Source organism: Eptatretus burgeri, chromosome 5 (genome assembly GCF_056783735.1).
Source record: "Eptatretus burgeri isolate ZD-2024b chromosome 5, Ebu_testis_v1, whole genome shotgun sequence".
Taxonomy (NCBI): domain Eukaryota; kingdom Metazoa; phylum Chordata; class Myxini; order Myxiniformes; family Myxinidae; genus Eptatretus; species Eptatretus burgeri.
Genome location: NC_140965.1, coordinates 21,884,158 through 21,910,482, shown reverse-complemented (window position 1 = coordinate 21,910,482; position 26,325 = coordinate 21,884,158). Strand labels below are relative to the sequence as shown.

Genomic DNA, 26,325 nt, shown 5'->3' with positions numbered 1-26,325 from the left:
CAAAAACTTGGGAATGTGGATGCATCTATTGACGATGTCATCGCCGAAGCCACTGTGTTCATGGCTATTTGCTATGGTAGCAAGGAGAGAAGCAACATGTCTGATGTTTGTAAAGAGGTGTGGTCCATGAAGATGGCGAAACCAAATGCCATCAAAGCACCAGACCTAAAGGCTCTGCCACCAACTACAGAGTCCTTTGAACAAAACGTGCAACGCACTCATATCCAGACAGCAATATGGAAGTCAGCTGCTGAGCTGCAGCCACCACCTCTGGATCCCACTCAGTACGGATGGAAACGTGATGAGGCATCAAGATCATTACTTCCAATTATGTTGCCGCCCAACGTCGCTCTTGCACCACCAGAGATATTTGAGCTAATACGATGTGGATGTTCCTCCAACAAGCAATGCTACACAGCTCAATGCCGCTGCACAGCAGCTAAGTTACCATGCACAGTTTTCTGCACGTGCCATGGAGATACTGGCTGCAGGAATGAGCACACCAAGACAGCTGCTGCATTTGCCCTTGATGATGATTCTGACACTGAATGAGACACCAAGCACTGAAGTCGCCTTCATAAGGTTTACAAACCTGTTATATATATGAACATTTGATTTACACAGGAATGTCTTCTTTTGTTCCTGTTGTTAGCTGCTTTCATTGCATACTGTCAAATTGTTGAATCTGTATGAATAATAAAGTGATCCATATTCACAAAGACTGAAGTGTTTTTTTCTATCTATATGTCTATTTATCTACATTTTAAATAATGGCGACTGCTAATTTGCATATTAATGAGCTAAATTTCAATGTTATCAAATTGTAAGTGGATTTATCATGACCAGTGACCCTAAAAACATGGGTTTGGACACCTCAACCAGGCTGTTTGGATGCTTCCTTCTGGAGATATTAAGAAAAATTGTTATTTTGATAATGGTGACTGCTAATTTGCATATTAATGAGCTAAATTTAAATGTTATTAGATTTTAAGTCGGTTTATCATGACCAGTGACCCTAAAAACATGGGTGTAGACACCTCAACCAGGCTATTTGGATGCTTACTTTTGGAGATATTAAGAAAAATAGTAATTTTGACAATGGCTACCGCTAATTTTCATATTAATGGGTTTCGACAAAAATGCTCAAGGGTGCCAGAGTGGCATCAATCGGAATATTCATTCAGATGGTCTGCTGATCACAAAAATGCAGAAAAACATTGTGCAGACCCTAATTCAATGTCATCTTAAAAAATGGTGTTTGATATCGGGACTAGAGGCAATTCGGATTCAGCCCATCATTGCCTACACCACATCAATCAACACCAGACCAAAATCAACATCAACACTAGACCAAACTAGAATGGGCACTCATAGAGCGCATACCTTCGCCACCACTACTTTTTTTGTTCTTGGTATGAGTGTGGGGAACTGGTTTCATATGAATGGTCTTATGACACAAAGCACATATCTATAATGTCATGACCCCCCCCGCCGACTTTCGGGGGCTACGGACTAAACAACAATCAACTCACGTCGTTTTGGCGAGTCTTCACTCGCAAGCTCGGTGAATACAACGTTTCAACAAGAGAAGGTAATCTCGTTTGATGCTGGTTTCATGCAAATCGAATAAGAATTGACTGAGTTATGCCGAAAACCGCATATTTTTCAAGAGCGTGACCCCCCCCCTCGACATTTTCAGCCAACCGGTGACATGTGTTTTGACGTCATTGTGTCACAAGATTGGGCATTAAATTCTGAACATTTTGGTGCTGGGTTCATGTAAAGCGGACAAGAATTGACCGCGTTATGACAAAAACCGCATATTTTTCAAGGTCGTGACCCCCCTGACCTTTGACCCCTAACCGGTAACAAGAGTATGGGCGTCATTGTGTCATATTGCATATCACAAGATGAGGCATTGAATTCTGAACATTTTGGCATTAGTTGCATGCAAATTGAATAAAAATTGACCGTGTTATCGTAAAAAGACGATTTTGACCTTTTCGTGACCTTGACCTTGACCTTTGACCCGAACGATCCCAAAATCTAATCGAATGCTTCCTGGCTAATAACCAATCATCCCACAAAATTTCATGCAATTCGGTTTAATACTTTTTGAGTTATACGAATCACAAGATTACAAACAAACAAACAAACAAACAAACAAACAAACAAACAAACAAACAAACAAACAAACAAATAAATAAATAAATAAATAAATAAATAAATAAATAAATAAATAAATAAATAAATACACGCCGACCAAAACATAACCTTTCGCAGAATGCGAAGGTAAAAAAGAAAAATGCGGGGGGTTTTTGTTTGTTTTTTTGTTGGGTTTTTTGGGGAGTTTTTTTGCATTTTTTTTTTCTTTCCAGGGGAGGGGGCATGGATGAAAATGGTTCTTGGGTTAAAAAAAAAAACAACACACATCAACCACGTAACACTCCTTAAAAAAACACACACACATCAACCACATAAACACAGATAACAAGACCCCCACAAACAACACTCCGTACACATGCACACAATCATCCATCAATGCTCAAGCTACCTAAAAGTCCTGCCAACATCCATAAACCCCTCTATCTCCAATACTTCCAGGTACCTATCTAATTCCAATTTAAATGTGTCCACTATTTCTGCTGCCACGCCCTTTCAAGGGAGACCATTCCATGCATTCCATTTATTACAATTAACATTCAATTACAATTAACATTGATTTCTTTGAATTCTTCTCAATCAACTTTTCTCTCTTCCAAAAAAAGGACCATTGCTGAAATCTAGAAGTGAACCTGGGACTTTCTAATATTCAGTCTGACACTCTCCCAGCGGAGCGATTTCAGCAGATATTTAAGCATGCAAATGATTAAGGATTTTCCCTTTCAGAAAACACCATAACAATTAACATTCAATTTTGTGAATTCTTCACAATCACTTTTTCTCTCTTCCAAAAAAAAAAAATCACCATTGTTGAAACCAGGTATTAAACCATATCCCTTCACATCTTCAGTCTGACTCTACCAACTGAGCAATTTCAGAATATATATGAGTAACAAAATCAATGAACAGAAAGACTTTTCCTTTCCAAAAACACCGTTGAAATAAACATTCGTTTCGGTTCATTCTTCTCAATCGACTTTTCTCTCTTCCAAAAATGGACCATTGCTGAAACGAGGAATTGTACCAGGGACCTTCAGATCTTCAATCCGACTCTCCCAACTGAGATATTTCAGGACATATAAGAGCAAAAATATGAATGAATTGGAAAGACTTTCCCTTTCCAAAAACACCACTTAAATGACCATTTAATTACCTCAATTCTCCTCAATCTGCTATCCTGTCTTCCAAAAAAATAAAACATTGCTGAAACCAGGAATTGAACCAGAGACCTAAAATATTCAATATGACACTCTCCAAACTGAGCTATTTCAGCAAATATGAAAGCATGAAAATGAATAAAGTTAAGGATTTTCCCTTTCTGAAAACACCATCACAATTAACATTCAATTTTTTGAATTCTTTGCAATCGACTTTTCTCTCTTTCAAAAAAGTTCCATTGTTGAAACCAGGAATTGAACCAGATCCCTTTACATCTTCAGTCTGACTCTCCCAACTGAGCTAATTCAGAACATAAATGAGCCTCAAAATGTATGAACAAAAATACTCCCTTTCCGAAAACACCATTGAAATGAACATTCTTTTTGGTCCATTCTTCTCAATCGACTTTTCTCTCTTCCAAAAAAAAAGTACCATTGCTGAAATCTGGAATTGAACCAGGGATCTTCAGATCTTCACTGTGACACTCCCTCAACTTTGATATTTCAGCACCTGTCGAAGCAAAAAAAATGAATGAATGGAAAGACTTTACCTTACCAAAAACACCATTTAAATGAACATTTAATTCCTTCAATTTTTCTCAATGTCCTTTTCATTCTTCCAAAAAAACCCCAACATTGCCGAAAAGAGGGATTGAAACAATGACCATCAGATTTTCAAAATGACACTCTCCCAATTGAGCTACTTCAGGACACATGAACAAGGAAATTAATAAATGGAAAGACTTTCCCTTTCCAAAAACACCAAAAACAAACACTAAATGAACATTTTGTTACCTGAATTATTCTCAATCTCCTTTTTTTTTCTTTTTGGACACATTATCAAGGCTCACATGAGAGCAAACACACAATGCACAACAAGGGGGGCAGGAGACAAGAGGGGTGGGAGAAGGTCGGAAAAAACAGTGGGGAACAGGGACATCATGAGAGCTGTTGAAGGGAGAGGGATGGGGTGCGGAAAACGGAGTAAACAATATAGGCCATGGGCCAGATATGGTCCACGTGCACCCCCCCCCCACAACCCTTCGACCCCATATTTTTCTGAAGCCTTAGGGTCCCCTGAGCATGAATTCAACTGGTAACAGTGAATAAACTGGGACTCACTATCCATTTTCCAACCATATCTGATGGTACCCTCAAAATGTCAACTTTTCCTCAGTTTCGCACATAAAAAATCCCCTGACTGATAAGATCTCTGCAGTTGACCAATAAGCATTAACATTAACAAATTATATATCAAATGAAAGATTATCACATGCAGATTTTCAAAATAGAGTCATCTGTCAAATTTAATAGCGTTATGTTTGTCCCAGGAAGTGATGAAGAGGAGTTAAGTACCTCGCTTTTCCTTTTGACAACTCAGATTCAACTCAGATATCTGAAATAATAATGTATATTCATGCTCATTTTACCTGACACAAACAAATAAATACTTCTATGATATCACAAATTTTACTACCTTTCTATTGATACCAAAATTGTCCCACACCAACTAAAGATGTACCAGGTATTACGTCTGAAACATAAGTTCATCACTGTTGCAACACCCAACATGTAGTCACCTGCAAGACGTAAGACTGAGAAAATATTCCTTACTTCACATAAAGAATATAAATTATAAGTTTATTTAAGAAAAACAATTTAAATTTATTATGTCATGTCCACAAAATGTCATTGTGCATGGATTACGCATAATATTAATTATCGCTATCATCATCACTCTCCAATGCCTGCTCTATATCATTAAATGCATCCATATCTGAATCCTCATGTGTAAATGTGGCTTTTCCAGGAAAGATCATGGCAGATAGTGAGACCCAGAAGCTTAAACGAAAGGACTTCTTCCAGAGGATTGTTGAGAAAGTAGATGAGTGGGTTTTCTAAATGGTCCTTTCAGAGAGACATAGTGAGAGTGTGAGATTTGTCAGGATTGAAAGACATGTTCCACATGTTGGACCAGTTTGGGCTCAGAGATATAATATTTGAATTTTTTTCATTTAATCCAAGATGGCTGCCATTCCACATGACCTATGACGTCACAATTATTAAAATATTCTCTGTGTGGGGTGGGGGGTGGAAGTTGTCGTGGCAGTTTTGGCCACCTCAAGACAGAAAGAACCTTTAGTTCAGTTTAAGCTGTTTACTCAGCAATAAATATAACACACACTTGTGTGCAAGAGGAAGTTCTTAGCCTGGAGCGTAATCACAATCAGAAAACTTAAACATACATTGAGTATAACGAGTATATATATATGATCCCTCCAGGGTATGGTTAATACATCAAAGAAAATTAACTGAGCAAAGAGAGGCATCTTGGAGAAACAACAGATGGAACTTTGTGAGGTTAAAATCACAAACACAGGATGAAAAACAGTCTGTTATCGGAGCTTGCTCCAAATTGCCCCGGTGAGGGGAGGGAAAGAGTATGCTGTTTCTTGCTGCTGACCCAGATGGCCAGCAGAAAGATAAGATTTTATAAGGTTTTTTATGACCACGAAGGAATGTACTTTGCCTCCCTACGAGCTTTCTAAGCATATATTTATTAAATTATTTCTCAAAACACAAACTGAAGCGAATTGGCATTTTACCTCCTTATAAATTCAATCAACAATTTCGTTTCCCACAGGGTCGCTCCTACCCTGAAAATTTTATCAATCGAATAAGTAGTTGTTGAGGGGAAAATGTTTAAAAAAATAATACAGCAAAAAAAAAGCCAAAGGGTCGAAGAATGACAAAAATAATGAAAATTATCTTTTTTGTAATTATGAATTTGTCTTTTCCATATTCTTATAATAAAGATTCGTTGGAAATTTGATGACAAAAGCTGAAATGGTAGAAAAAATAAAAATAAAAAAAAACAGTTGCGGTCCAGACAGACGCGCGCGCGCGCACACGCACACACACACACACACACACACACACACACACACACACACACACACACACACACACACACACACACACACACACACACACACACACACACACACGTGATTGCAAAACCCCATCTTCTGCTGCTCGGGAGACAGGCTAACAATAATCACTTAAGAATTATTCACCCTGATTTAGGACAATAAACCTCTTTGATTTTACCAACACGTGCAACAACATTAATGGTTACGTGTACTGTTTTTTAGCCAATAACATCAAGCGCACTGGAATTCAATATAGGATTACACGTGGGTTGGTACCACGGATCTCCTTGAGATAATTTAATAACTCTGAATCAATCCATGAAAAGGAAACGTATTTAGTGCTCCAACGAGTCCATTTACCCACTGACCAGCCACAACCTGTCTGGAGGGAAGTCAGGGTGGAAGTGCACACCTTCCATTCCCGGCGGTTAATAAATAAAATTTGACTTTACATTTTATCAACTCTTTGGGACAAATCACTATAAATCAAATGACAATTCGATCGATGTGGCAATAAAAATATGCCAAACAACAATCTATCGCTAGACCTTAAACTACAGTGGCAAAAATATATAACAAATTCCAGTAAAATGAGAACAACTGTTTACCCCATCCAATCCCGCTCCCTTCCACAGATCTCCTCATGTGTCTATTCCCCACTGTTTTGTGCTTCCCTCTCCCGTCCCTCTTGTCTCCTGCTCCCCTTGTTATATGTTCTGTGTTTTAGCTCTTACATGAGCCTTGACATTGCATATTTTAAAAATAAATAAAAAAACTCCATGGGGCTACATATTTATCTTACATTTTCCCCACATTAGCTCACAATGTCTCCATGTCAGTGAACAGTAGAAATGAAAACCTTCTCAGGGACTTGGTCATTCTGTAAACGGGTAATGTAGCAGGCTGCACTGGACTGTCTTCCTTATCCATGACTTGATCCTCTATTGCTGGTACATCATCACCAACGGTTAAGTCTGCATGAGGAGGGTTTTCATGCTCAAGTTGCGCAGGGTAATAAAGTACATAAACCCCAACTATCTTCTTGCTGAACAAGCGTGTTATCTGTGTTATCATCGTTGTCGTACTCCTGTTGGGGACACATTCATGGGAAACGTACAAGGCTTTAACTGATATCTGTGGACTACATTGACTTGCTGTTAGGTTTCAGGTTCCCATCTATCCTGGATCTTGTGTCCCTCGGTTTGTGATTCCTCAGTATAACTCGGTCCCCTGATTTAATCAGTGCACTTGGTGCTAGCCTGTCATGAATCCTTTTATTTCTGCCTAGCCCAGCCTCTTGTAAGCATTCCTTGGCTAAAACACATGCCGTCTTTAACCGGTCATGATGATCTGCAACCTACTGATCCATACTTTCTGCTTGCTGGTTGTGCAGACTAGACTCTAGAATGATGTCCATCAACAGCCAGGCATCCCTGCTCATCATCAAACAAAATTGTGGAAACCCAATGGATGAATGTCCATGGCTGTTGTAGGTGAGAGTTAACTCAGGTATTCCCTCAATTGTTGTTTCCTACCCGCCGGGAATGTTCTAAGCATCTCGTGCATTGTTCGATTTCAGTGTTCACACCCAACATTTCCTTCCAATTTGATCGGGGGTGGTGCGACTTTTATCAATGCCATATATCTCACATCGGTTTGCCATTATAGAAGCCTCAAAATTTCTTCCCTGGTCTGAGTGCAAAGGCATTGGACAACCACAGTAAGAAAACCAATTCACCAAGGCTGTAGCTACCATTTGTGCTGTGTGATTACAGTTCAGGATGGCCTTGCGAAACCATGTAAACATGTCCGTCAGCATCAGGACATTTTCATATCCATCTGATGAACGTTCTAGACTAGTAAAGTCCATCGCTACACCTTTGAGTGGGGCAAACAGTTCAATGCAGACCACGGGTGATGGTAAGGTGTCCCTTACCAATGCACATTTTACAACTCTGAACCCATTGTTGAACATCAGTGGTCATTGATGGCCAATAATAACAATGTCTCATGGATTTCAGTGTCCTATGATCTCCAAAATGCCCTGCATGGTCATGTTTTGCTTGGAATGCTTCTCTATGCAAGACCTCAGGTCGTACCAACTGTTGATGCTTAGAGCCATCTTTCAGATACTGAATGATTGTGTGCAGTATTCCATCCAGCTTCAACCTCTGCCATTGTCCAATCGGTTTTTTTTGTACCTCTCTTGACTGATGTTGCCTTTCATCTCGACTTGGCTTCCGTTGACTTTTTCCATAGTGCAGAACCTTACCAATCATTTTTGTCTGCACGCTGCAGACTTACAATGTATTCCTGGGTGTAACTTGAGGTTGCAACCAGGTCACGCAAAGGGTGTCTCCTCCGGGGTATACCCAATGATGATGTCATTATTTCTTATAAATGCCTCTCGAGGATCCTGAAACGGTGTTTTAAGATGTTACTGCGTTCAAAATTACTCAGATTCCCCAAAGTTCACCCAACATAGCCAAAACTGGCGGTGTCCACGTTGGAAAGCAGAAACTCGTGAAAACGTTTTCTTTACTATTTAAATGGTTTATTCAAGGTCGATGAAACAGGGGAGACGAGACACATGCTAATATATATATATATATATATATATATATATATATATATATATATATATATATATATATATATATATATATATATATATATATATATATATATATATAATCAGAACAGACTCGGCGCTCAAGGGACAACGAGCAGGGACCAGACACATGCACTTCATGTCCTTACTACAAATAATTCACGGACCGGTGATTGTGGATTTGTTTGTCATGCTACTCCTCCTACAGTGCTGGGCCAATTACATCCACACTTGCTTCTGAGGATCAACATGATCCCAATTCATGTGTAGGGGTGTTTTTATCTTTGCCGGTGGTATTAGGGGATGAATGGGGGGGAATAACAAGGAAATCCAACACAGGTGGAGACCATTCAGCCCATCATGCCTGCACGAACACCACACCAACCCATCTACTCAAGATCGAATGAAGAAAATGCCAAAAAAATGTTTTTAATTCATGATTTTTTTGTTGTAGTTTTGTTGTTTTTTTTGTAGTTTTTGTGTAGTTTCGTTTGTTATTTGTTTTTTTGTTTTTTCCCCCCCCCTTTTCTTCCCCTCCAGGAGGGGGCATGGGCTTGGTTAAAAACACACATCAACCACACAACCCCCCTTGACAAGAACCCCACCAACAGCACTCCGGACACAATCACCCATCAATATTCAAACTACCTTAAAGTCTTATCAACATCCCTCTACCCCTCTATCTCCATAACTTCCAGGTACCTATCTAATTCTAATTTAAACTTATCTACTTTTCCTGCTGCCACGACCTTTCCAGGGAGACCATCCCATGCATTAACTACTCTCTGAGTAAAAGTCCCCTGCCTTGCTATCGTCTTAACTCTCCTATTTTTTTATTCTCAGGCTATGGCCCCTGGTCCTATCACTGTCTACTCTGTTGAATAAATTCATCTGCACTTATTGCATCTATACCTTTCATTATCTTAAACATCTCTATCATATCTCCTCGTAACCACCTTCTTTCTAATGAATAAAGCCCTGTCTCCTTCAGCTGCTCCTCATTGCTGAGTCTTGCTAGGCCTGGAATCAATCTATACTAGTAGCTCTACGCTGAACCCTCTCCACGGCATCTATGTCCTTCCGGAACTGTGGTGACCAGAACTGCACACAATATTCTGGATGTGGTTCTCACTAAATTCCTGTACAATGTTAACACCACCTCTTTTGATTTATCAATGATCCCCCTCCAAATACAGCCTAAAACCCTGTTTGCTTTACCTATAGCTGCCTGGCACTGTGCTGCCCGCTTACCTCCCATATCTATTAGTACCACCCCCAGATACTTCTGTGTGACACACTCCAAAATTACCCCTTGCATCCTGTAATCTCTATTATAATTGTTATTTCCAATCCCCAACACCTTACACTTGCTCAGGTTAAATTCCATCTGTCAATATTTTGCCCAATCTATGCAAGTATCAATACTTTCCTGTATCTGATCACCACCCCCTCTGCTATCCACCTCACCTCTAAACTTTGTGTCATCTGCAAATTTGGAAAGTTTACTCTTTACCCTATTATCCAAATCGTTGATGTAAATAATGGTTTTCCCTGGTTGATGTAAATAATCCGAGTACTGATCCCTGAGATACCCCGCTACTTACATCCTCCCAGCAAGACATCCTCCCACTCACAGCCACTCTTTGCTTCCTACCACTAAGCTAGTTTGCAATCCAATTAGCGACCTAACGAGACACTCCACAAGCCCTCACTTTGGCGAACAACCTCCGATGCGGTACCTTATCAAATGCCTTCTTAAAGTCTAGATATACTATTTCCACTGCGTTTCCCTCATCCACCCAATCAGACACTGCTTCATAGAACTCGAAAGCATTTGTAAAACAGGAACTACCTTTGGTAAACCCATGTTGACTACCTTTAATTAGTTTGTATTTGTTTAAATGGTTCCTCATCTGGTCCTTAATTAATGTCAACAACACTTTCCCCACAACTGAAGTCAAACTAACAGGTCTATAGTTTCCCAATTCTTCTCTGGATCCTTTCTTAAATAGTGGTGTTACATTTGCGACTCTCCAATCCTCCATTACCTGTCCTGACTCCAGTGAGCTATTGAAAAAATCCGTCAACATCTCACTTACCTGCTCAGCCACCTCCATCAATACTCTCGGCTTCATATTATCTGGACCTGGAGCCTTATCTACTCTTTGATTACCGAGCTGTTCCTTTACTTCCTCCACTCTAACCTGGATCTTCTGTAAAAGCCCTTCTTCACCTCCTCGATAGATACTCTCAGCTATTGGCAATTCTCCTGACTGTTCTTGTGTAAAAGTTGAATTAAAATACCTGTTTAATAAGCCTGCCATCTCACTTTCATCACTAACCACTCTCCCGGTGTGATTCCTTAATGAGCCCACACTGGTCCTAACCTGTTCTTTTCTCCTGATATACTTAAAGAAAGCCTTGCTATTTTGTTTAATATTCTTAGCCATGTCCTTCTCATACTGTCTTTTGGCTTGCCGAGTTATTTTCTTAACTTGCCTCTGTTGACTTCGATAGTGAAATAAATCTAACTCCAGTCATGTTCTTTTAAACCTAATATATGCTTTCTGCTTCTCCTTAATAGCGTTTCTTATCTCACAACTCAACCACCCTGGTCTCTTTCTGCTTTTGGTTTTACACTTCATGGGAATGTACTTACTCTGCACTCTACACATTTGGTCCTTGAAGGTTTCCCATTTCTCTGATGCTGATTGTCCTGTTGTCGGAGTCTCCCAATCTACATCACCCAATTCTCTCCTCATACCCTCAACGTTTTCCTTCCTGAAATCTAACAGCCTTATCCTACTATCCTGAACTCTAACCCTTAACAGAATCTTTGCACACACAATGTTATGGTCATTTGCTCCTAAATGCTCCCCAACCTCCACCATAATGGGGTCATTACTACTTAAAAGGAGGTCTAACACTGCACTCCCACAAGTGGGCTTATCTACAAACTGGGTTAAAAAGCAATCCTTGACTAAAACTAGGAAATCCTCATCCGCTCTGCCCTTTCCCTGTTCCCAATCTATCCCTGGCAAGTTAAAATCCCCCATAATCACTACTCTTCCCTTACCACATGGCCTTTTGAATTCTTCATGTACTCCTCCTCCCTCCTCTTCCTTCACTCACGGAGCCTTTTTAAAACATCCTGCCAGTATGTTACTGTTTTTAGAATCTCTAATCTCTACCCACACATAATCCTCAACATTTATTCCTTTCTTAATGTTACCCCTTTCTCTTGATGCAATGCTGTCCTTGAACCAGATTGCTACTCCTCCTCCTATTCTCTCCTTCCTATCACACCGATACACCTTGTAGCCTTCTAATCCTGTCCTCCAGTTATTCTTAAACCATGTCTCACTCACCGCAACTATATCGTACTCCTAATTATCTACTTTGGCTTCAAGCTCTTCATCTTATTATTTAAACTTCTGGCATTGGTATAGAATATATTAACTTTTCCCTTCCTGAAATTATATTTTCCTGCCTGGCCTTACTCATCACAATCACTTCATCCATTCCTTCCTTAATAGCTTCCCCATCCTCCCCTGACCTAAAAAAAAAGCATGAATTCCTTCCTCAATTCCCACTACAAACCTTGCCGCCCCCTTTCTATTTAACATCTGGCCATCATTCCGGAAACACTCCCCTTGTCCCCTGAATGATTCCCACTGCTTCTTCAATGTGAAACCTTCCTCCCTACACCATTCTTCCAGCCATTGGTTGACGTCTATTGCTCTGCTCATAATGTCCATATTGTTTCCTAATCTTGGGAGCATCCCAAAAAGCATGACCTCACAACCCTTTTCTTTCAGCCGCTTACCCAATATCCTGTATCTATTTTTCAAAACCTCTGAGTAAACTTTCCCAACATCATTCACACCTCGGTGTACCACAACCACCTTCTTCCTACCATGACCCGATACAATATCGTTTACCCTTCCTTCAATGTCCCTAACTCCCACTCCTTCAAAACTACACAGAATTCTGTGTCTACAATTCTTTCTGCAGAATAAAGAATCAACATATTTAATAATCTCATCACCAACAAAAACTGTCTCCCACACCTCATTTCTACCAATTTCCAATGCTGAACCTCCACCACCACCTGGACCCTATGTGCCTCCCCACTGTCTGTACTCTATGTACCTCCCCACCACGTGTACTCTATGTACCTCCCCACCACCTGTACTCTATGTACCTCCCCACCACCTGGACCCTATGTACCTCCTCACAACCTGTACTCTCTGTACCTCCCCACCACCTGTACTCTATGTACCTCCCCACCACCTGGACCCTATGTACCTCCCCACCACCTGTACTCTATGTACCTCCCCACCACCTGTACTCTATGTACCTCCCCACCACCTGTACTCTATGTACCTCCCCACCACCTGTACTCTATGTACCTCCCCACCACCTGTACTCTATGTACCTCTCCACCACCTGGACCCTATGTACCTCCCCACCACCTGTACTCTATGTACCTCCCCACCACCTGGACCCTATGTACCTCTCCACTGCGTGTACTCTATGTACCTCCCCACTTCCTGTACTCTATGTAAGTCTCCACTGCCTGTACTCTATGTACCTCTCCACTGCCTGTACTCTATGTACCTCTCCACTGCCTGTACTCTATGTACCTCCCCATTGCCTGTACTCTATGTACCTCTCCACTGCCTGTACTCTATGTACCTCCCCACTGCCTGTACTCTATGTACCTCTCCACTGCCTGTACTCTATGTACCTCTCCACTGCCTGTACTCTATGTACCTCCCCACTGCCTGTACTCTATGTACCTCTCCACTGCCTGTACTCTATGTACCTCTCCACTGCCTGTACTCTATGTACCTCTCCACTGCTGTACTCTATGTACCTCCCCACCACCTGTACTCTATGTACCTCCCCACCACGTGTACTCTATGTACCTCCCCACCACCTGGACCCTATGTACCTCCCCACCACCTGGACCCTATGTACCTCCTCACAACCTGTACTCTCTGTACCTCCCCACCACCTGTACTCTATGTACCTCCCCACCACCTGTACTCTATGTACCTCCCCACCACCTGTACTCTATGTACCTCCCCACCACCTGTACTCTATGTACCTCTCCACCACCTGGACCCTATGTACCTCCCCACCACCTGTACTCTATGTACCTCCCCACCACCTGGACCCTATGTACCTCTCCACTGTGTGTACTCTATGTACCTCCCCACTTCCTGTACTCTATGTAAGTCTCCACTGCCTGTACTCTATGTACCTCTCCACTGCCTGTACTCTATGTACCTCTCCACTGCCTGTACTCTATGTACCTCCCCATTGCCTGTACTCTATGTACCTCTCCACTGCCTGTACTCTATGTACCTCCCCACTGCCTGTACTCTATGTACCTCTCCACTGCCTGTACTCTATGTACCTCTCCACTGCCTGTACTCTATGTACCTCCCCACTGCCTGTACTCTATGTACCTCTCCACTGCCTGTACTCTATGTACCTCTCCACTGCCTGTACTCTATGTACCTCTCCACTACCTGTACTCTATGTACCTCTCCACTGCTGTACTCTATGTACCTCTCCACTGCCTGTACTCTATGTACCTCTCCACTGCCTGTACTCTATGTACCTCCCCACTGCCTGTACTCTATGTACCTCTCCACAGCCTGTACTCTATGTACCTCCCCACTGCCTGTACTCTATGTACCTCTCCACTGCCTGTACTCTATGTACCTCTCCACTGCCTGTACTCTATGTACCTCTTCACTGCCTGTACTCCATGTACCTCTCCACTGCCTGTACTCTATGTACCTCTCCACTGCCTGTACTCTATGTACCTCCCCACTGCCTGTACTCTATGTACCTCTCCACTGCCTGTACTCTATGTACCTCTCCACTGCCTGTACTCTATGTACCTCTTCACTGCCTGTACTATATGTACCTCTCCACTGCCTGCATACCTGCCAACCTTTTTTTTTTTTAAAGGAAAAGCGGTAGGCTGGTTCCGCACGTGTCCTAAGGGGGGTCCGGGGGCATGCCCCCCCGGGAATTTTTCAAAAAAATGAAGCAAAATGGTGCAATCTCCTGCATTTTGAGACCACAGTTAGCTGAAATATATCAACATATTTTTAGAGTGAAAAAGAGAAAACTTAACATGGTTGATCTACTCACCAATCTTTATTTTTCTAAGACATCATGATCATCAGTCACGTTTACATAAATTACTGACTGTCCAAGCTCCACATGTATGTGCCCATACGTGTACACAAGAGTTTACATAAACTCACTGATACATCTTTATAAATGAAATGAATGGCCACTCTGATTTCATAACATATTTACAGTTTTCAGGTTTGAACAGTTAAGATGCACATTTAGCTATTCAGAGCCTGGTCGGTGGCAGATTTGGCCTTCTTAAGAAGGTCGGCATCTGGCTTCCACGAGAAGCAGCTGACTCCATCCGGCTTGAAGATGTTAATCTTCCCTGCCAGCAAACCACACAGAGTGTTTCTGATGCCATGGCTGTCCTCGTACACGCTTGACTTGGCGTGACCTTCCTTGCCGCATCCCAACGTGCTCCTCTGATCAGTTGTCGTTTTTTTGACCATGCTGAAAAGGGACTCGCAGTAGGCGTTACTGTGAGGGATCAGCAGGACGTGTTTGGCCAGTCTACAGAGCGATGGGTAAACGGGCTGGCTGGTGCCAGTGGCAGGGTCCGTCATCTTCTCCATGGCTGCCCAAAACACATCCACCCTCTCATCTGGGTCATATGCTGGCAGGGTGACATCTGACTGATATGTGCAGAACTCTCTGCACAGCGCATCTCTGTTCTCTTCTGGGACAACAGATGCAGGGAGCTGTTCAACCAGTGTAAGTGGGCTCTGCATGGAAGCTGTCTTGGAGGAGGCTGGGTCCACGATGACCGCATTCCTGATCAAAGGGTCCTGGAATGGGAATTTGTCCATCATGTAGGTCAGGGAACCAACGTAGAACATTCGGACCTCTGCTCTAAATTTCGTCACTCCACTGGTCCCCTCTAGGGCATTCTTCACAATGAGCTGCATTGCCTGGAAACCAACAAATAGCTCCCTGTTCGACCTCTGGTTGTCCTGTTCAGTGAAGTCCACATTCAAAACGTCCTCCTCACCCTGGATGACAGAGGGCAGGACCAGACAGGACAGGATGCTTCTGTAGAGCTTCACCATTGAGGAGTACAGGCGGTGGATCATAGGAGCCTCGGTCTGCAGAAGCGTGTTAAAGCCATCGAAGTTGGGCAGGACAGCATGCAGGAAGTGGATGTAAAGCTGTGCAGTTGGATCTTTGAAGAGTCTGACCAGCCTCTGCTCTCTAGGCCCACCTCTAGTCTTGGATGACCTTTTCCGCTTCTGCGGTTCCTTCCCTTGTAGAGGTGCATCATCATAGTCATCATCATTGTCGTCAAAGTGTGTCAAGAAGCAAGACCGCAGGCCATCCCAGAGATTCAGGCTTCTTTCCAGGCACTTGTGGAGACTCAGCCACCGAGTCGAGACGTTTTTTTAGCACTTTCCTTATGGTCACATCACAGAATACTAGCATGTCTCGGAGCAGATGTTTCCTTTTCGCACTCTTGTTAAAGTGGTAGTACAAATCTATGACAAAATCCTCAGGATCAAAACCCTTCAGAGCCTTGCCACCTGCCTTGGCGCTTAAGTGACACGGACAGCCCATCAGGTATATGTCTGTGTTTGTGTCTTTTTGGAGGTACCCCATGACGCCACGATGTCGACCAGTCATTACTGAGGCATTGTCCGACGAGAAAGCAATGCATTGTTTCAGGCTTAAGTCACACTTTCGTAGAGTCCTTTAATGCCGTGGCAATATTCTCACCAGTCGCGGAATTGACTACTGGCATGTCGAGAAATGATGTTGTGATTAGGCCCGTTATCTGATCTTCATGGGTGATGAAGACTGGGAAAAACCTGTCCTCATCATCACTGCTTCCATCCGTTGCCAGGGTAAACATCAGATCGTTCCGGCCGACATTTTGCTTGATGCGATCAACTGACTGACCCGCAATGGTGCACGTAATACGAGTCGCCTTGGTACGACCACATGCGTACTGGCGCGCGATCTCGCTGTCGGGGAACATCCGTGGGACCAGCTTGGAGAAATGGTCATTTAGGGCCAGAGGCAAATTGTGCTCCATCAACAGTCCTTGAAATAAAACCTCGGAGTTGATTGACGTCGGCATCTCTCGCACTGGCTGGAAGGCTATTTTTGATGTGGTTGCCACCGCGCGGGAGTTGCTCATGTGTTTCCCCGTGCTGATGTGGCGACGCAAGTCGTTGTATCCTCCATGACTGATGGAGAAGTCTGATCGACACATATCACAGGAGGCATGTCGGTCTCCCTTACGCGAAGCCTTGATACACTTGAACTCTGTTGTCCAACTTGGCTGAAACTTCTTGACCCAGCGTGGGGGTAGTTTTTCTTTTCTGGTGTTTGCATTGTTGTCGTGCACTGAAGCGATGAGTACTCTGTTAACTGCAGTCTTTGATCATGAATGGAAAATGCCAATGGCGCGTTGTCTGGAAATGAATGCCCGCTGTTTCCTGTCGTCCCATTTGATTGGTCATGCTTCGTTTGGAAGCAATAACTAATCGCTGATGAGATAAGAAATCCAGGTCAGGCACGAGTTGTGTGGAATGTGGAAGCAGCCGCGTGTAATACGATCTTGGCAGTGAGAAACGAACGCAAAACTGACAAAACACAACTATTTTTTTTCCAATAATAATTTCCAATGCGGTATGTCTGACTAATAAAATCGGTAGGCGTTGGGAGCTATAGAAAATCGGTAGGCTACCGCGCAAATCGGTAGAGTTGGCAGGTATGTGCCTGTACTCTATGTACCTCTCCACTGCCTGCACCCGTTGCACCGTCACCGCCACCGCCACTGGGTATGGTGTAGCGCCCCTCCAGGTGGAGGAGGGTATGATACGTGTCCACTGTGCTGTATCACGTGATTGGGTTTTCGTGTATCATGACTCGGCCGCTAGGGGTGGCAGTGATGTACATCTGGAAGGGCAATAAAGCGGAGTTACTGCTACGCTCTCGCCCTCCATGTTCCGCTGCGCCTCGGACACCACATTTGGTGACGAGGATGGTTGATCGACGAGTCACGGTGCACGGACAGGTGCCCGTTTTCATCGGAGACGACTTCGAATTGTTTTCAGAACAGTTGGGGTGCTATTTCCACGCAAATGATGTCGTCGACGAGAGCAAACAGAAGTCGATCTTGCTCGCCTCGCTATCGGCGGAACATTATCGACTACTGAGTGATTTGGTGTTGCCAGACAAGCCCAGTGGAGACACGCTGTCGTTTCGGGACATTGTGCAGAAGATGAAAGCACACATTGCGCCGGAGAAGTCATTACAGCCAGCTCGATACCAGTTCGATCGCCTCGCGAAAGGTACGGAGGAGCGAGTCGCTGATTTTGTGGCGCAAGTGAAGCATTCTTCCGTGGCCTGCAAGTTCACGGCAGAGGAGCGTCCAGCTCGGCTCAGAGATCGTTTTATTTCTGGTTTGCAAGATGCGAAAATGGTTTCGGCGGTTCTACGGCTGAAGGGTGAAGCCATTACATTTACCTCGGCTGTCGAGCAGACTCTCGGAGATGTTCGGGCCATCACCGGCCGCGTCATGCCGGATGGCCCGGGGGCCCACGCGGTGTCGCGAGCGCCCCGGGACGCACGCACGACATTCGGTGTGGACCTAGGCAGGACGGCGCCACACGGACGCATGAGCGGCGAGGTGACCCCGCGGACGTGTTTGGGATGCGGAGGTCGACACCTGCGCCGTGTGTGCCCGTTTAAAAGCACCGTGTGTTTACGTTGTCACAAGGTGGGTCATCTGAAGCGTGTGTGCCGAGGGGCGTTGGTCGCCGTTAAGGTCATGGACGGCGATGTGCGAGGTGACCTCAGCGACCCGGGGCGGAACCGGCAGCTGTTGATGGGCCTGTTTTCAAGTGGCCCTGCGGCGGCGCGCCCGATGACGGTGGAAGTCGAAGTGAACAACACGCCGATCACGTTTCAGGTTGATACGGGAGCGGCGGTGTCGATCATCGGCGAACAGACCGCACGTAGACTCAACGACCTGAAGCTTATCAGGTCGGTCCTCACACTGTTCACGTACACCCGCGAGAAGATAACGCCAGTCCGGATGGCAGACGTGTCTGTGTGGTACCAAGGCCAGGTCGCCGCGCTTCCGTTGTACGTCGTGCGGGGGAGGGGTCCGTCTCTCCTAGGCCGAGACTGCTTGACCCGCATCAGGCTGGACTGGGCTTCCGTTCACCTTGTGCAACCCGTGCCGAACCGATGGGAGGATCAGTTGGAGAAGATTCTTTAAAGACATCAAGGTTTGTTTTGCGACGACCTTGAGAAACTCAAGGGCATGGAGGCAAAACTCTTCCTGAAGGAGGGGGTGGTTCCTCGTTTTTGTAAACCATGACCGGTGCCGTATGCCCTGCGTGACAAGGTCAAGGGTGAACTGGATAGGCTGGAGGCCTGTGGAGTGATCAAACGGGTGTCGTACTCAGATTGGGCCACCCCGGTCGTCACGGTGCTGAAACGGAATGGAGACATCCAATTGTGCGAGGACTTCAAGTCCACGGTTAACCCGGGGCTCAGCGTGGAGCAATATCCACTGCCGTCAATCGATGAAATATATGCACGATTAGCGGGGAGTCGATACTTCACGAAGCTAGACCTGCGTGATGCATATTTTCACCTGCCGATGGATCCTGGGAGTAGCGACCTTTTGACAATCAACACGTGTCAAGGGCTCTATCGATATACCCGACTCTGTTTTGGGATTGCTTCGGCCCCTGCCTTGTGGCAGAAAGCCATGGATCAGGTTTGCATTGGCCTGCCCGCTCAAACCTACCTGGACGATGTGCTCATTGCGGGGAAAACGGCGGACGAGCATCTTGCGAACATTACCCAAGTGCTGACGAAGCTAGAAGCGTGCGGCTTGCGCTTGAACAGAGACAAGTGCGCATTCTTCAAGCAGCGCTTGGAATACCTCGGGCACATCATCACGCTGGATGGGCTGTTGAAAGGCCCTCGGAAGGTGGAGGCGATTCAGCACATGCCACCACCTCGCGACAAGACGCAGCTGCGCGCGTTCATTGGCATGGCCCAGTATTACCAAAGGTTCGTGCGCGGGCTCAGCTCACAACTTGCGCCGTTAACGCAGTTGCTCAGGAAGGACGAGCGCTGGGCCTAGGGGCCTGCACACCAGGCGTCGTTCAACCGCGTCAAGCGGCTGCTCACAGAGGATACGGTCGTCGTGCACTACGAGCCTGCGCGTCTGCTCTTATTGGCATGTGACAGCTCTGCATATGGCATCGGGGCAGTGCTCTCCCACAGGATGGACGATGGTTCCGAGCGGCCTGTTTGTTTTGCATCCCGGACCCTGTCCGCAGCAGAGCGGGAATATGCCCGGATCGAGCACGAGGCTCTCAGCCTCGTGTGGGGTGTGCGGAGGTTTCATCAATACCTGCTGGGGCGGCATTTCACTTTGCAGACGGATCACAAACCGCTTCAATTCATCCTGAGACCCGAACGCGAGGTACCGGTGGTAGCGGCCGCGCGAATACAGCGGTGGTGTCTGTTTCTTGCTGCTTACGATTACGATATTCATTTCCGAAGCACCGAGAAGCATGCTAACTGCGACGGGCTCTCGCGCTTGCCATGTGCGGAGGGTCCAGCTGCGTCTGAGTCGGCCGACTGGGTCGATGTGTTTGCGCTGGGCCAGGTCCAAAGCGGGCCGATCATGGCCAAACAGGTCGCGGTGGAATCGGCTCATGATGCAGTGCTCGCCCGTGTCGTCCAGGCGATTTCTATGGGGAATTGGAGCGATCTACCTTCAACACCGGCATTTAAGCCTTTCGCGTTGCGCGCATCGGAGCTGTCGTTGGTCCAACGGTGCGTTATGTGGGGAATGAGGGCGGTGATTCCAGTGAAGTTCAGGCAGCGGTGTTTGGAAGAACTGCATGTCAGTCACCTTGGCGTCGTGAAGACCAAGAGTCTTGCTCGTAGCCTGTTGTGGTGGCCGGGGTTGGACAAAGACAATGAGCAGTTGGTTAACCATTGCACCACGTGCCAAACAGATGCTGACAACCCGCGTTGAACTTCGGGACTATGGCCTGCGCCAGTCAGAGCCTGGCAGAGGGTCCATGTAGATTTTGCGGGGCCGGTTAATGGCAAAATGTTTTTGATTGTGATCGATGCATTCTCGAAATGGCCAGAGGTTGTAGTAATGCAGCATACATTACAGTAGAGAAACTGCGGACGATCTTTGCTAATAAAGGATTACCCGAGGTTCTGGTCTCTGGTAACGGTCCGCAGTTCATCGCGGGTGTATTTGATGAATTTATGCGTCAAAATGGTATTCGACATCTAAGGTCCGCACCGTATCACCCTGCGACGAATGGTCAGGCGGAGGCGTTTGTTAAGATGTTGAAACGGGCTTTTCCAGGGGGGGTGTTGCACCTGTGCAGGCGGTGGTTGATGTCTTTTTGCTCCAATACAGGAACGTGATTCATCCTGTCACGGGTGATTCGCCTGCCATTCGTCTCTATGGACGGGCATTGCGGTCCAGACTGGATTTGCTGTGACCTGGAGGGTCGGGGAGTGGGGCGGTGTCGCGCCCCACGCTGCTGCGCGGTTTTTATGTGGGACAGCGGGTAATGGTGCGCGATTATTTCCACGGTTCCAAATGAGTGCCGGCTGTGGTCTCTGTGGTACTGGGGCCGGCGAATTGCATGGTGCGGACTGATGGTGTGGAAGCGGCACGTGGACCACCCCCCCCCCCCCCGTGCCGAGCGATGTGGGACCCTCACCTGTGAAGTCGCCGTGGCCAGACGTTGTATCGCCAGGGCCGGATGTGTCGACGCCCGCGGGGTCTTCACCTGATTCAGTCCTGCTCGAAGACGACGAGACAGGAGTCAGGAGACCTGCGGGTCAGGAGACGGCCGCGGTACTTGGAGGATTTTGAGTGTTGATTGGTTTCGTTTGGTCATGTTATGATTGTCCTTTCATCATTTGAATTATTATTTTACGAGGGGAGGAGTGTGCTGTATCACGTGATTGGGTTTTCGTGTATCATGACTCGGCCGCTTGGGGTGGCGGTGATGTGCATCCGGACGCGCAATAAAGCGGAGTGACTGCTCCGCTCTCGCTCTCCGTGTTCCGCTGCGCCTCGGACACCACATTTGAACGGTCCTGTGTTCCTGTCCCCACCTTTTTTCGTGCAGTGACGTGTTTTGAATTTTAAGCTGTCGGTTTGTTTTTTCTTCGTGCACGTAACCTGGGGATGTTTTTTTGCCTGTACAGAGCTGTCGGTTCCCTATACACCGCCCAAATAAAGGTATGCGTCAGAAGATCGTGTTACATGCTTGGAACAAGATAGTCAAAAGGGCGGGAACTCTGTGAGGACACACAACGAAAAGAAATCACGGCGAACCCAGCAATGGCGGCAAAAATAATTGTCCACAGTGACCATAGTCCAGTGTATATGAGACTCCCCCGAGTGTAAAGAGCCCTCATCTGCCCCTCCACAATGATCCACTGCCGAGTTGTGGTCTTTGATCTCTGTCTACATATTACGTACACAATGGACGTTTCTCGGTGAAATTGTTCAAAATGACAGTGCGCTCGGTGTGAGCGTGATATTAAAGGTGCAGGTCACCGAAGAACTCTGAAACCGGGTGTACATGTGTGTAAGGGCACCCCTCCGACCTCCCTTTACCCCTGACTCATCAATCCAGAGTCGGTTTGGGGGGAATGGGGGTAAAGAGACTTGGGGGACACTTGTACAGTGCACGCACTGGACCTGCCGACCCCCGTCGGGTTTCACGGTAAAACACGAAACTTTTTTGTGATAAACATGAGATTCGATCATCCAAAACCTTACGGCAGTTGCTTCAGTTAATTATAGAAAAAGAGTTTAAAAATCAAAACGTTTAAACAGTTTGGGACAAAAGGCTGAAGCACGTGGTCAATGAAACACACACATCCGAACCCCGAAGGACCAGAATGAATGGTCATACAATTGGACCAGTCCTCCATCGGGGTGAAGGTCCCCATCTTCACCTGAACCAAGAAAAGACCGCTCTTAGATCATCCAAAGGAACACACACACACACACACACACACACACACACACACACACACACACACACACACACACACACACACACACACACACACACACACACACACACACACACACACTCACACACACACACATAAACACACACACACACAAAAACACACACACACAGACAGACACACACACACAGACACACACACAGACACACAGACACACACACACACATACACACACACACACAGACACACACAGACACACACACACAGACACACACACAGACACACACACAGACACACACACACACACACAGACACACACACACACGACACACACACACACAGACACACACACACAGACACACACAGACACACACACACACAGACACACACACACACACACACACAGACACACACACACAGACACACACACAGACACACACACACACAGACACAGACACACACACACACACACACAGACACACACACACACACACACAGACACACACACACACACACACAGACACACACACAGACACACACACACACACACAGACACAGACACACACACAGACACACACACACACACACAGACACACACACACACACACCACACACAGACACATTAAAGAAGAACGTTGATAATGAAAGTTTGATATTTAATATAATATTACATGAAGATCGGCTTCACGTGTGTTCTGTACGGAGGGAAACACTGATCGAACCTTCCTGTGTTTTCTCCACACCGAGAGGAGTTCCTAACTACGACCCTGAAATCAGTTAAATTCCCCATTTTGAATGACGGGAAGGGAACGCTGACGTCACGACAATGTACCACGTGGTAACAATGAGCCGCGTCATCTGACTGGCTTTGGCTGGACAACCGATTCTGATTCGTTGGAGCAATCAGTGTGACGTCACCCTCTCAGCGTGTGGACGTGTCGTGGAGGACTCTGCGTTTTATCTCTTCAGAGATTCTTACGGACTTGGTTTATCTGGTTTATCTTGTTTATTTTCCATGATCCGTCGACCCTTTTACAAAACACCACAAAGGTATTTCACGCGGGTTTTTCCACAACATTAAGTGAATTATATATTTTTTTCTCGAATCCAGGCTGAATGGGCTGTCAAGATGGCCGACGGTTACACACACTCGTGTCTGAGCCGTGCAGCCCGGGTTCGAATCTCGACCGAGCTAGAAATGTTTCACAGACAGGGAGATTCATCAATGTGTGTCCGGTCCTTCGGATGGACGTATAAACTGGTGTCCTGTGTGTCGGTGTTTGTGGGTAGGCGAGCTATCGCCGGCACCCTGAACAAATTACAAATTCCTTGGTTAATTCCCCCCGTCCCAAGGGAAGGGAATGTAAAAGGGTAAACTCCCACGTGGGGTCTCTCTACCCCTCAGCTGTGTATTCGTGGTACTAGTAGTAGTGCTCGTAGAACGACGAAGGAATGAGTTTAAGTTGTGAGTTTATTTTGTTGTATTTTGTGTCGACTCGTGCGTGCTCGTACGTGGCAAAAAATAAAAAAACAAGAATTGTGACGTCATAGCACCGTGTCCTGTCATTGGTTTAGTAAATAAATGGCCATAACTTTGGAACCACTTGTCCGATTAATATGAAACCTTGAAAAGGCACATCCACAGGGCTCCAGCAATATACCTGGCAAGTTTAAATTAGATCGGACCAGTGGTTGTCGGGAAACAGCAGTCACAGACAGACAGACAGACAGACACAGAGATCGCTGGAATTATAGATAGATGGTCGAGGCTCGTGGAAGAGCTCGTGCGAGTTTGTGAGTTTGTTTGAGGCTTATTGCTGTTGTGGGGTTTGTTTCTATAATTGGCACTCCCCCAATTTTTAATGACACCAAAGAGGTTCTTAGACCCGCTGTTTTCACCATCGCTGCGACTACTCATTCAGAATGTCTCAATGATCATTATGATGTCATAGATCACTTGGTGTGGCAGCTATGATTTTCTTGAAAAATAAACCTTTAAACATCTTCTTCTCCATAACAGCTTGACAGTTCGAGGGGAAACTTCACCCACATGTTTCCCAACCCTTGGGGATACCAGAGTGTTCATGCATCTATACACCTCGTATTTATAAATGGCATTGTCTCTCTATCATCTCTATCTCTATCTCTATCTCTCTCTCTGACTGTCTATGTATCTATCTGTCTGTCTATCTTTGTTCCTCATGCACAGCCACATCTTTCAAGTTAATAAGGAATAGGCAAAGCCGAGAAGCGAACGTAGAATTCTTCTTACGTTCGATGCTGCAATTTCCGGTTACTTCGGCCTGGATTCAGGATCAGCGATCAAATAATGTAAATCACGATTAAAAATTATTTTTGATGATGCGGGAGATATCTTTATTAAAATCAGTGGAGGAAATATACACCATGTCTGATATTTGGGTCTTTCATGTCTCCGACGATGCCTTTGTCTCCCGGGACGCATCATTCCCCATGACAAAAACCGGAAGCAAAAGGGTCATAACCGACGACACGGATTCTAAATTGCCAGGGTATTGTGTTGTTGTTGTTGTTGTTTCCTATTCTCTCATGTGCACGCGTTGAGTCTGAAGCTCACTACGTTCATGATAAACTCCAAACTCGGGGTACAAATACAACTGTGTGTGTGTGTGTGTGCGTGTGCGCGTGCACGCGCGTGCATGCGTGCGTGTGGTTGGGGGGGGGGGTAACTTCGGCTATGTGGCTGCTACCTCATGCAGGGGTGTGGTGGGCAGAGAGGGGTATAAATTCTCAAAGTAAATATGCACCGTGTCTCTCCACCTTGTGGTGGTGGCAGTGGGTATTACAATTTCCAAATTTCCTTTGGCTACAAAGGGTGATTTATTCACGTTTCTCTTTCCACACAATTAAAAACGAAAAACTCGTTGTCCGTACATGAAGCCGTGTGACTACATGTCTATTAATTATGTACTCTTTGAACGTCAATTGCACACTGACTTCACACACGTACGTCTATTAATTACATACTCTTGGAATGTACTTTTCGACCCTTCAACCGTTGAATATCCTTTAAGAACCCCAAGACCCTAAAGACCAAAAAAGATCCTAAACACCCCATAACACCCTGAGGACACAAAAGACCCAGATGACCCAAAAGTCCCCAGAGGACCGAGAAGACCCTAATGACCCAAAGGTCCCTGAGGACCCAAAATACCCATAAGACCCAAAACACCCTGAGAACCTGAAAGACTATGAGGACCCAAAATACTCGAAGGACCCCAAAGACTGATAAGATCCTTAGGATATAATAAACCCTGATGACCAAAAAGTC

At 45.4% G+C, this 26,325-nt stretch overlaps 1 protein-coding gene across 1 annotated transcript; it reads right to left on the bottom strand.

Annotated features, from left to right (window-relative positions):
• Positions 1-14,880: 14,880 nt before the first annotated feature.
• On the bottom strand, positions 14,881-17,278 carry LOC147026039 (uncharacterized). The gene has a single exon (XM_085880287.1). It carries the CDS (start codon positions 16,094-16,096, stop codon positions 15,242-15,244), a length of 855 nt encoding a protein of 284 aa, XP_085736413.1. The 5' UTR covers positions 16,097-17,278; the 3' UTR covers positions 14,881-15,241.
• Between the last annotated feature and the right edge of the window lie 9,047 nt (positions 17,279-26,325).

What these genes read in the sequence shown, in the direction of transcription:
- LOC147026039 (XM_085880287.1), bottom strand. Translation starts at nt 16,096, where the DNA reads ATGATCCACCGCCTGTACTCCTCAATGGTGAAGCTCTACAGAAGCATC.